Here is a 13,438-nt window from a genome sequence, read left to right as displayed (position 1 = left end):
AATTGTAACCTTATCATTTGCTCCGTTTGTTGTCCGCCCTCACGAACAACATATGATAATAAGGTCATAATTTTCCCCGACAGCTACTTCTGCTAGTAGAGTAGTCTTATCATGAACTGTCGCTCCATGGAGGAATTAAACAAACTTGCACAGAACGTTTGTTTTCATATACACGAATGCTCTTTTTTTACCTATAACCAACTCTTAACATCCTGCAATGTTTTCTTTTTTTTGCATAAAATGCAATATACCCGTTATAACAACAAATATGAAATGTCACAGGGGGATCACAACTATATTTTACGATATTTTCTATGTATGTATGAATACTTGATTTCCATACAAACAAATATAAAACACCGATTTCCGTATGTGGTATTAATAGTCTTGTAGACATCAAAATATGTTTCTTTGTTTGAAAAAAAGGATATTCCGATTCAAATTCTTTATCTAGAACATGTCATTACGTATAACTTCATGTTCCTCCATTTTACGTTAATGCTGAGGTTCCCACAAAAGGGCAGCCTTGAAACTGCTGGGCTACAGCTGTGCCAGTAGGGTTGCGTGCGTACACCGCGCTCACAGGGCTTTCAGAAGCTGCGAGTCAGGGCAGGCATCAGCAATCAACAAGGGACTTCTTAGTTGGGCGGCCGCAATTACGTTAACGTTGACGGTGTTATTAACGACAGGTACGACTTGGGCGTGTTCGTCGTGATTTTGCATCAATTGTTGGAGCCTCTAGGCTTACTTTGGTGCATGGGTGTACGTATTTGGTGTGTGTGCGAACCAACGTCTTTGGACGAAGCGGCAGCGGTCGGGATTGATCCTTCACTGTGTACCATGTGTATGTGTACAATGTATGTGTATGCATATATGTTTATGTGTATGTTCTTTTTTATGTGTGCGAACTTCACAGCTTGTTTCTTTCCTTGCAGTACAACGACTGTTCAGGATGCTGCTGATCAAGATACTCATCGGAGCAATCCTTTTGAAAGGTGAGGTCAAACTAAAATATTAAGATTGAATGATCGTGGAAGACAACAGCCAAGCTGCATGAAATAACAATCATTGAGATGTATTTGAAAGATTAGCTAAATTGCCTTTTAACCAAAATTTACTGTTACCTTCTGACCAACCTTAGTATGCTCTGCACAGTCTAACGGTTTGCTCAAACATGATAATCAATAATACTCATAGGCCCAATCAAGCTTATGATTCAAAATTGTTTTCCCCAACGTCGTTCATATATCGGCATCATCAAACGCAGAGATCCTTTAATTTTTCATCGCAACTTGCACTTGTTAGGTGTTAATCGATAAATTGTTATCCAGAAACATCCGGGCTTTTAAGGTCCCAAGGTGTGCATGTCTACTTTGAATGAAGGATGGTAGCTTCAGTAACAATGTTTCCCTTCATCCGTTGTAATCACATTCCCTGATGGCAGAGGTCAGCCTTTGTACATTTATTTTCCACGCCATTATCATATTCTGTTCGTCATACTAGATGGTACATGGTCACGTTAGAGGAAATATGTTCTTCCTTGTAAAATTTGCCCTGAACCCTTCGGCTTATATGTTTATTGTCAAGGCTATCACAGGGGTTCCAAACATAAACTTGGAACTACAAATGATATGTGGTCCCAAGATACAGTTACGTTTGATGGGAATGGAGCACGCACGGGGTTGTAAGTCCTTATCTCGGGGCAAAATGCCGTACTTACGATTCACCAAAAATATATTTATGACATTTTATTTGCAGCATGACATGCTATTTGCTTTTACGACAGGGATGACTTACTGACTCTCTCATTTTTACTGTGGTATCCATATGAGCAATTCTTGAAAGACAGACGAGAATAAACTTATGTATGCTCCCCACGAATAGAGTTCATCGACATCTACGGTTGTATCTTTGTTCCTTTTGTTTGTAAACACCACTTGCGCTACTAATGATGATTGGATATTGCAATGGCAACGCCGATAACAGAAGATTAATATAAATCATTTATAACAACAATCACATTAGCAATATCCATTCGGTGTATTTCTGAAATGTTATAAAAAGAAACAAGGTCACAATCGTGCAAGCAGCATCTCGACCTGGCACTGTACTGTCTCAAGGGAAAAATCTCATTTACTTGTAGCTCATGAATCTGTCATAAACATCGCACTTCGGACAATTGGTTGTTGGAGCCTATGGTATCCATGTAATTGAAGCACCCCGCCGTGGCTCCTGCCGCTTGGGACTACCTTTTCTAGTTCGATATCCTGCGCACGCAGTGAATTACGAGGTGACTGGAGGGTACAGTTTGAGAACATTTCATCTTCTTGGGGGTCTGCTGATTTCACCTGGGCCTGTCTTCGCAACGTCAAAAGAAGCATCACTGTCTTCTTCAATGAAATATTACTTTCATGTACATCAAAGATGACCGCTGGCTTCACCAAAGCACTGTGCCTAAAGATAAGATCAGCTCGCTGTAACTCGGCTGGCATCAACAGATCTTTGGCAGAGTTCCCAACACTCAATCGATAAAGGAGTTTTAACTTGTTCAGGCTAGTACATCAACAATGATTTTAGTCGTCACGATGGGCCACTGGCATACGTAATGCAGCTCATTACGGCAGGATTGATGTTCTTGACAAACAATTTTTCATAATTCTACAGTACGTAAGGATCAGACTTCTTGAAAGCAGTCCAATTACATGGCATTCAGTGCTCTGCACTTGTTGTCATGAAGTAGAATTTGGTTTGAAGGAAGAGACTAGGATTGCCAAGAGTACTACTAAAAACGGACTCAGACGGCACACTTTGAATACATAAAGTCTTATCTAAGACTTTCAGTCAAAAATAACTTTCTTGTCGTTAAGCCCCTCAGGGACCAAGGAACGTAATTGCAGTCATTTAGATGCTAAGTCCCTAGTTCCGGACTTTTGGGCGTGTTTTACTACCGGGAAGTGCCGCAGATGACATTCACGGATGGCTGCACTGGTAACGTCGGGCCGTCTGTCTTCGGTCAGATAACAGCTAATTTTCCCGTTTCACTACTTACAGCGTGAGACTTGTACTAAAGTCATAAACAAAGGCGTCAACATTCTAGCATTAATTATATCAAGCCGGGGACATTTTAAGACACAACTGGAGTGTTTCATTTTGTTAATCTGCCATTTCATTTACACCTAGAGTGATTTCTGTAATATGCATTTAGACTGAAGACACTCTATGTGACATTATGATCTTTCAACAGTGCCATTTGGCATTTATGTAAATATGAAGTTGATTACCTCCGTTAACTTTCTTGCTAGTCTTAACATCTTTTCCCTGCAGATGTAATAATATCTATGGTAGGGTTATACAAATCAAAGCACCAGAGTATTTGGTGGGCATAAAAGCCCATCTTCGCACGGTCATAAAGGCAATTGCCTTTCGGCAAGGACTATTCAGGCGTTTCAGCTGATAAAATATACATATTTCGTACTTATTTCCTTCCGTACTTCTTACCTTCAAGCAGCATCAAAAAACAATATACATCTTCTGGCAAAACACATTATGTATGATATAACCGGACCTTTGGAATTCAAATGAATTATATGCATTTTAGAGTCAATATTTCCGTATAAAACATACCGCTGTAGTAAAACCCTACTATATTCATGGCCTCGCGATAGTTTTAATTTTACACACCATTACATCCACAGATGTGCCCATTGTAAAATAGCACTCGGGCTGGCTTACTTGAATATTCGGTAATAACTGCCACTTCTATATGCTTAGCCGTAGATTAAGTTTTGGTTTTGTCTTAGGCAACATCATCCACCGGGATGTCTCTGGTAATACAACGCCCCTGCTTTTTCTACGTGGAAATATCTCATGTATTTTATTACTGTTCTCTAAGGTAAGTAAGTCTCCAAGGTAACCTGCCTTATCAGGTTTGCAGAAGGCTTATCTACACAAATTATGACCACGTTTAATGGATGGATTCCTACGACAAGCATATCTGTATTTGATCATCAGTTATGACCTTTTGTAGCTCTAAGGGCACTTATATGTCATGCGTTGGCGGATAGGTTATATAAACAAGAATTACAACTGTTCAATGTTTCTTTTTTAGTTCTGGACAACATCATTTCTAAAAGTTCTGAATTTCTTTTTTATTCCACAAGCGAAATATTCTCATCAATAAGTATGTCGCAGCCAGACAGATGCCCTCCCTCCCGCTCGACTTAATTATACATCAATATTTATGAACGCTTTACATTACCAGTGCGGTTGAATAAGTAAACCAGTACCTCACTATAGAAGAGGTAGAGACGGACACCATAATGACACTGTATTATCTCATAATGCAAGAAGGGATGGGAAATTGACGTTTATTCCCATTAGAAGTTGTCTCTGTTCAACAGAACGCCATATGGTACATTCCACAGGATGACAGCAAATCTCTAATCTCATCCAAATACACTAATGACACTCGGATATGACAAATGTTTTTAATTACTCATACTGCGGTAGCGGCCATTGCTGATGCATCCCAAATGATCTTAATCGCAATATCCAGTGACATGTTCGTTCCACAAGGAACATATAGTTGTTTTGATGAGATGTTTCACCGACCTTATAATTACAATGTATCAACATTTCTGGTTACAGATTGTGCAGCGGAAGAAGCTGTGCTAATTCGTCTTCCGGACGTCGCAAAAACAGCATTGGGTGATACTGCAACTTTGCCAGCTAAGTACTCCACCAGTTACAGAGTCATATCAATAATATGGCACAAAGTTGACATAGACAGCACATCCCAGCAGAGACGAAGTGTCTTCTCCTACGTTCCTGATTTGAACATAAGACGTGCTTATGGCCTCTATGAGGGGAGAGCTCAGCTGGTCGGACAAGCCTCCCTGCGGATCGATCGTACGACGGCGGATGACGAGGGGATGTATGCCCTGTCAATCATGACCGACGAACAGGGAACCGACGAGAAATTCATCCGCTTGGAACTTCATGGTAAGTTTGAAGTTATTCAATGGAATTGAAGTAAAGACTATGGTATTCAATACCACCCATGCACATTCCATTTTTCAATCGCTATCAATGTATTGTGAATATGTATGCTTTTTGCTCATTGGTATTACGATTAAACATATCTACCCATTATTCAATAATAGAGTCTGCATATCTACCGTTTTTTTAAGGGTTAATGACCTTCCCCGAGGTGTATATGGTGTCATAACGCCATTATGTGTTATAACCACCGAATAAAACCACCGAGTGAGCGAAGCGAACGAGGTGGTTTTATGAGGTGGTTATAGCACATGACCAGGCGTTATGACACCATACACACCGAGGAACAGGCGGGTCATTAACGTTATTATTACATAGCCTATCTGAACTGACCCATATAAGAGAGACAAATTTCTGTATAATACATAGATTCTTTATTTAATACTATACATGTAAAATCAACCCATTGTATACATGATCTTCATATAATCCAATGTAAACAAGCAGTGACTTGTCTTTGAGCCCACACGGTTATAAATTGACGGGTTGTTAGACGCCTACTAGTAGGTGTGGTAAGAATCGTGCATGTTTACCTTCCGTTTGCTTGTAGTTCCCCGGATAATTATTGCTCAAGCCGGAAAAGAAATACCATAGAAGTGTACAGATATCGACCCGAGATCATTGTAGGTACAAACCTGTAAGAATTTGGGCGATTTTGACCGTAATGCTTTCGATGCCAGCACATCAGTTTGGGGAAGTTGCGTTTTCGCCAGGTTAAACCCCTCAGAAACGTGAACATACCGGCCTGGGGTCCTCTTGGGTAGAAACGTAGGAGGTTTCATGGGCGATTTCTCTGTCTGCCAAGATTTGCTACTTCGGGAAACAACGTGATGAGTGGGAGGGGACTCTGTGTGCCCGCTGCTTCTTGTTGGTCACACTCGTCAGCGTCCTTACCTCTCAACTGCTGAAGCATGATCCTGGGCGTCTTCCCCAACTTCCCATGACCCGAAAACTGACTTTAAGTCGGCGTCTGTCAGTTCCTCGACGTAAAACTGTGGGGCGGGTGATGATGCCCGACAAATTTGCAACAACTATCGTCTGAGGACGGTTCCACTCTCTCGGTAGGGGTGTGAACAATTTTGTTTTTAGTCCTCTCGTTTACATTTCACTTAAATTGAAATTTGTTCATTTTTTTCACGTATTCTAAGAAGATTTTGTGAATTTTGAAAAAAATATATTTTTCTAAAAAAGAGTAAGAAAAAGATTCATCAAAAAGACACCCCCTCTACATAATGGAATAAGTGGTGTGTTATAGCACGGGTGTGTTATGGCCCCATAACGCATGGACAATGGAGGCTTCTGATTGGTCGACGCCATCTAGCTATGTGATAATGTACTTTGATAAACTACAAATTTATGTTCAAGTCCAGAAGTCAACTTACTAATGTATTGATACTATATGATACAGTTCCGCCAAAGCTAGAGGTTGGACCAAGCAATCCATACCTCACGACGTGGGGAAAGACTGTTTCTCTGATGTGTACTGTGAGAGATGCTAAACCCAACATAACATCACTTCACTGGGGGAAAGATGGCGGAAGGATTGAAGCTAATGGCTACAAAGGGAAGTACTCCGGCGGAAATGCAAAGTCGCCATCTTTAGTCATTCGCCGCGTGACGAGAGCTGATGCAGGACTTTACACTTGTTTTGTACAACACCCCGTTCGGCCAGCAGCTGCAAGTATGTTGGTTAGAGTACAATGTGAGTTTGCATTACTACTAACTTGTGTTCATTAAATGACTTATATATGGCTGGAAAACACAAGCTCTTAGATAATACTTCGTCCAACACAAACATTGGTGTCAGTAGCTGTATTTCAATGGGGAACAACTTCTGTATCTTACACATGTACATGGCACATTCTCGGTCCATTTTCTAATCATTTCCAGCATCGATCATTTCAACGTCAAAAGATCCCATTAGGTAAATAAAGAGTGGAGGGCAAAACATGTTCATCCAGGTCAGTGTAAACATCATTAGCTGACCATTAGGACATCCTTTGATGTCCGTGACTTCTCGGTGGTAATACCACAGAGCTTTCGCCTCCCATTTTCTGGATTAAGGAGGCTTCTCCTTCTCATGAGCTCGTGGCATCCTCTCATCATATTGATCCCCTGTCTGAGCACCCCATTCGTCTGGGTCGTTCCCTGAGGTCAAAATACATCTCTAAGATCCCCTGCAGTGTGCAGCTTCCATGTATTATTTATGTAATGTAACTTAAAGACTTAGGGATTTTCTTAGAAAAAAAGCACTGAAGTTTATGTAGACTACTGACAACACCGTGAGGCAAATCTAAAGATCTACACCATGAGAAAATGATACTCATGGCTCCTTGATTAGGGGATTTTGCGTCATGATAATTCGTCATACTATCAACCCTTTTTTATGTTTCTCCTCACAGATCCTGCGTCTATTATTAGTATTTCTGACCCTGTGGAAGTTAGCGTTTCCGACCACGTTACTTTCCAATGTGTGGCCGACGGCAACCCGACTCCGAACATCACGTGGTCTAAAAACGGACGACTTCTAAGGGCCAATTCTTACGTCTTGTCCGGCGATGTCCGTACCAGCTCCCTTGTCATGAATAGTGTGGAAGCTAACGACAGTGGAACGTACTCGTGTACGACAACTAACGGCGTTGGACAGAGACAGGTTCGGACGACAAGACTCGATGTGACGGGTAGGTTATGGTTTGTTTTGTCACTGTCCAAAAACAATCGGCGTAACGGAACTATTCAACAACTTATGATAAAACATGTACTTTGCTTTGCAGAAAAAAAAAGAAAACTAGAAACTGTACACATTTGTAAATCACAGAAGAAGTCGAAATAAAAGACATAGTTTTTACAAAAAGACAACATCTTTGAGTCCAAGTCTCATTTTTTCCACAGGTCTTCAAAAAGAAATCACCACCACGGTTGTAGCCATAGTAGTTGGTGCCACAGCTAGTGGTTTGTGGTTCCTTATCTGTATCTGCCTCCTCGTATACTTCTTGAGAAGGAAGAGGAAACAAGAAGAAAGGAAGAAGTTCGCCTTCTACTACGATATCGGATCAAGACGGGATCCCGCTGCACCTAGTACAAATGAGGGTCAAGACCTCCAGAGACAGTCAGCATTACCAGGTACAGAGCTCCTCCTGATATACCAGTCATCATTCCCCGATTTCTGCCATCACCTAATGCACGGGAAAATTGCACTGGCAGGCCAAAGCTGCCGTTACAAGGAAGAAAATGACCGTGACGAAACTATAAGTCTAGGTTCTCGGCTGAACGTAACTAACTGAGCCAGCCTAAATGAGGTATTTTTCCTTAACGGTTGTTCGCTGTTTCGGGTCTCACATCGGGACAGAGGATAGTTGAAAGCTTTATAATCTTTTAGATGATTTTGTAGTTTGTGGATGTAATGCTGTACTTATCAAAACACATCTCATGCGGTCTCACATTTATCCAAGGGCATGTTTCTATTTCTATACCCCAGATAAGCGGGAAAATTATCCGGTGAACTATGATGGGATTGATACATTGAGAAAAAACAATCAAGGTACGGATACATATTTTCTGATACATGCCATTTCTAGGATAACAGGGTACACTGTACTTGTAAAGCTATTGATGTTTTGATATGTCTAGATTAAGAACTGTTTGGTATGTTTCAACAGAAATCGTGAAGCATTTCCTTGGGTGCATGGCCATACGGAAATGTGCATTAGGCGTAGACATTTATTTGGGACGACAGAAGAGAAAACACTCATCAGGAAGAGTGTCAAAAACGTTTTTTACGCTGGTTTTGAATCCCAAAATCTATAACACGAATAATCACACTACCTTTCCCCAGCTGATGATATACTTTGAATGCGTACTTATCTAAAAAGTAAGTCGTCTTTTATTACATTTCGTAGAAAGAAGATATGCCAGGGCTATGTATGATTACAAACCGAGAGACGATAACGAGTTACGTCTGGAAGCGGGAGATGTGATTGAAGTACTGGAAGGCGAAGCTGGTGATTGGTGCTTGGGTTTCACGGCAGGAAGGGTGGGGCTCTTTCCGTCGAACTACGTCATCTTCATCTCGGCTTCAGAAGGTAATGGCATCCTGATCACCTCCGTAAAATGGAGGTATTGTCTTTCGTATGTTTGTTTTTTGTCTTCTTTGTGTGTTCAAGTCTGTTCCAGTTGGTCCTGATTCAAATTTTCTTCGACTTGCTGGCGCCATGGGGTAAAGTGAACGTGGGCACATGTCCAAAAGTTAGAAACCCAACAATGGAATATGCCCTAAAGTGAAGCATGTAATGTGTTCAGTGTAGAGGGTTATGTTATGACCCCCATAAAATGTGTCATGTAGGTTATATCTGCAGTTGTGTGTGTGCGTGTGTGTTGTGTGTATGTGTGTGTGTGTGTGTGTGTGTGTGTGTGTGTGTCTGTCCGTTGGTCAACAGAATAAGTCAAGGACAGCCGGATGGGTTGGTTACAAATTTGGTGTGACAAAAACTGAAAATGTTTAGATTTTTTGCCCCCTAGCGGCTTCCCTAGGTACTACTGCGAAACTTTCGTTTTTGATATCTCGTGTTCTGTGATATGGTCACGATTGTTTAGTGGTGGATAGCATTCGGTAAGAAGTGACATAAGTTAGCTCCCCTACCACCGAGTTCAAGAATTGCACGGACATTTTTGTCAAAATGTTCCGAAGATGGTAACTCAAGAAGGAAATAACAGATTTTCATGATTTTTGGTATGTAGGTATCTTAGACAAAGATGTATAGAATTAAATACAAATTATGCAAAGTAGGAGTCATTTGCATGATTAATGTGAATCGAACATTCTATCATTGCAGATGTTATCATGTATCTCTTGTCCTAGACACGCTGTGGTCTTGCCATTTGAGTGACAGATAGCTTTTGATGTCAGGACAAGTGAAGTAGGTTTCGCCCCCCCCCCCCTAACATTTAATTGAAACTGCATGGGCATTTTTGTCAAAATATTCCAAAGACGATAACTGAAGAAAGGAAAGACGGGAAGACGGATTTCCATCATATTAGGCATGCCGATAGCTAAGGCAGAGATGTACACAATTAGATATATATTATGCAAATAAGGTCTTAACTTGCAAGCTAAATTTGGAGATTCTATAATTCCATTGATTTCCATAATAAGACTTCTATAAACGTAATGCATGTAATTCATGGCAGTTCGAACATAGCAGATACCAAACATTCAAATGTTTACAAAAGCTCTAAACACTTCATAGAGGTATGAGGTCGCCGAACTCTAGTTCATATATGAAATTTTCTATTATGAAATAAATATTTCACGGAGATAAGACAACGGTAATTGTTTTTGTTTTCCATTGGTAATTTTAACTTTATTTCTCTGAAAGATTTATTATCATTTTGAAAAAGGACATCGGTTAGATTGAATTGTGTTCATAATCTATTCAGCGGCAGAGGATGATCACACCTACAGTGTACTGGCGGAGTCCCAGAAACGGCCCACCCTCAAAGCATGACAGCACAACAGGATTCACGCCTAGCTGCAGATCGCCAACTGCAGTGGCTTCAGTTGTCTGCAATGACGTCTCATCATACTGCCAAAGTGGATGGTCCAATACCATTGATCGGTAATGAAAGATGTAATTTGCTTTTGATTTTGGAGACGCATCAGGAGCTAGCTTAAGATATATTATTTCCATACTTTTGATATCAATATTCGATTAATTGACTTGAAAGTGATCTCTAACAGTTAATTAGATTATACTTATCCGTCACATCATCCGTCAAGTTTTATTCATCTTCAACTGGTATTGTTTCATTGGCCATATCTAATCTTGTTATCTTTTATTTTTAGAACACTACTTTAATGCCATGATCTTCCTTTAGCATTTAGCGTAATCATTGTAATCCACATTTCTCTCATCAACATCAGCATACATACATGCACAGGGATATGATTTACCTTGACGGGTAAGATACTGGAGCCGACCGATATAGATACTGGAACTATGCAAACGATCCTCTCGGAATCTATCAACCTACGTATCTTCGTTTTATATGAAAACCGATTTGATTCATGAGAAGTGCTTGTATGGTTTAAACGCAGTGTAAACGTCCAATTAGATACAGATGACAATTGACGAATGAACTCACATAAAACGCCACACAACATCTTTGCCATGCATTGTTTTCCCTTTCGGCATCCACTGAAGATACTCGCGCCTTTAGTTGGTTTTTTTAATACAATATAGCCAGAATTCTAAATGTGCATTTTTTTTACAGTGCCCACCCATCAAGATCGATTATCTCTGTCAACTCAAGCACAACAGCCATTGGAAGAGACGATTCTTAACACTAGAAAGTAGACCTTTAATGTACTTTCACACAAGCTGTTCCTTCAATACAAGTCAACAGATAATTGACCACATCATGTAAAATATATAGTACTGATGTATATGGGTTTTCTAGTAACTAATGGACCTCTTCCGCAAGAACATTATTCTGATGTATGCAGTATAAAAAAATTTCCTGATTTTATTGAATCTGTATAACATTTTATACTAGAAGAAACAAGAATCTTTGAAATAGCCGCCATGTTGTATGATTATTGGGTCAGTACGTGAAATAGGTCTTTACATAGTGAATATGATATAACAGTTATATACCAGATCCTCTTTTCAATCGTTAACGTTATAACGAACAGTCACTCAAGACATTTTTTGCGACAAACGTTTGGCTAAGATATTATCTCCCCATGGACATGAAGACGAGATTTCTATATTACACAAGAACAGTATGTTCACTACAAAGGAATGCATAAAGATCTTATCACAAGAAACCCTAAATATGTTTCCACTGCAAAGTTTTGTTCCGGTGCAAAGGGATATGCCATGCGGGCACATTGTCTTGCATGTAGACACATAACGTTATCTCAGATTTCCTTGTCTTTCGTCTCAAAGTAACTTGCTTTTGAAGCCAACGGGTTATCTCTCTGGAACACACTACATCAAAGCGCGACTTCAAATACGCACATTAGAGTTATATCTATTGAAATACTAATTTTAGTGCATTGCCATAAGAAGTTGGAGAAGTTGATTACAGTACTCGAAGTTTGATCCCACTGACGCAGTTTTGGCTCCCATTCCGCTGCTTGTTTATTTTGTAGATGATATCCAGGGGACATGAAGACGGGCCTCAACTTCCAACAGAGCGTGCTAAGGTCAAATGAAGGGCACATAGCCTCCCAGGCATTTGGATCAACGTTTCACTAGTACCATTCACTATAACATAAATCTGCTTCTAGGAAATATGCATTTTACCAGAGATGATAATTTGATACGACCACAGTAGTGTACCCAATGCCCCCCCCCCCCCTACATTTCTAGTATCACGCCAAGCAAGGACACGTGTCATGTGATTAATATATGGTACTGGTAGTGAATGTGCGTATACCCTCAAGGAAGACACGTAATAACTCAATCTGTACATACAATTACGGGTAAATTCATTTTGCGCTACAGAACACAGTAGATTACATCGTAAAAAAACTATTGACAGTCATAATTTTATAAGCCAACCGATGTCAAACCTTATATAAGCATAATGAATATAATCTCTATGTCAAGTATCAATAATCTTAATAAACCTAGTTTAACGTACGGTACTGTACGTTGATGAAGGTTAGACATCCAGGTAATAAGATACGCAAAACAAAAGTTGCTCAAGCAACTGGATGAAAATGTTGAAGCAATCAGACGCTTTAGACAACATTCGCTATCTTTCGTCAGTGACTTAGAAAATGACTAGTAAACCATGTTTAATACTAAAACATTGAATACTAGCTTACACGTTACAAGTTCAATGCATATTTAAAAGAATTGCCAAATTTGCTTTTCGGACAAATATGGAAATTTTGTATTTTAGAATCTCCCAGACCAGGAATCTATAAAGCTGATATGTTTTTAAACATTGCCCATAATTCACTGTATTTAGGGATATGATACATTACAAGTCCAATATATTGAGGCCAATTATTCATACCGACCACACCACACCAAAAATACGAAATTGTATCTTCTGCCCAGTATAGAATGGCTCACCATCGGTCATGTCAACACGTTCGTATGGTGGTAAGGGCACAATCTGTTTTAAGTGTGCCCAAGTCAAATGACCCTAAGTAATTACCTTAATATTAGGTTTAAAGAACCATTCCTGAACCTTGGGAGTACAGATAATGGAGGTCATGGTGAGGTCAGCGTGTATTTTTAGACATTACTTAGAGCTTTGACATCAATGCACTTATTACGTGAAATGAGTTTGAGTATGCAAGTAGCATGATGGTTCAATTACTAAAACATAAGTGCTTTGTATTCATCAATCTATTAATGTTTTA

At 39.8% G+C, this 13,438-nt stretch overlaps 1 protein-coding gene and 1 long non-coding RNA gene across 2 annotated transcripts; both read left to right on the top strand.

The window, feature by feature from the left end:
• The first annotated feature begins 524 nt into the window (after positions 1-524).
• On the top strand, positions 525-4,995 carry LOC136442807 (uncharacterized). Its single transcript, XR_010757056.1, has 3 exons — positions 525-689; positions 936-995; positions 4,648-4,995. It is a non-coding gene; the product is annotated as an uncharacterized lncRNA (long non-coding RNA).
• A 1,476-nt stretch (positions 4,996-6,471) lies between these two features.
• Positions 6,472-11,896, top strand: LOC136443652 (leucine-rich repeats and immunoglobulin-like domains protein 1). Its single transcript, XM_066440969.1, has 7 exons — positions 6,472-6,760; positions 7,461-7,739; positions 7,951-8,181; positions 8,537-8,599; positions 8,958-9,140; positions 10,495-10,673; positions 11,329-11,896. The coding sequence occupies exons 1-6, from the start codon at positions 6,535-6,537 to the stop codon at positions 10,560-10,562; spliced, it is 1,050 nt and encodes a 349-aa protein (XP_066297066.1). The 5' UTR covers positions 6,472-6,534; the 3' UTR covers positions 10,563-10,673; positions 11,329-11,896.
• The last annotated feature ends 1,542 nt before the right edge of the window (positions 11,897-13,438 follow it).

The sequence above is a fragment of the Branchiostoma lanceolatum genome, chromosome 10 (genome assembly GCF_035083965.1).
Source record: "Branchiostoma lanceolatum isolate klBraLanc5 chromosome 10, klBraLanc5.hap2, whole genome shotgun sequence".
Classification (NCBI taxonomy): domain Eukaryota; kingdom Metazoa; phylum Chordata; class Leptocardii; order Amphioxiformes; family Branchiostomatidae; genus Branchiostoma; species Branchiostoma lanceolatum.
The sequence above is the reverse complement of the archived record's forward strand: the minus strand, read 5'-3'. Positions and strand labels throughout refer to the sequence as shown.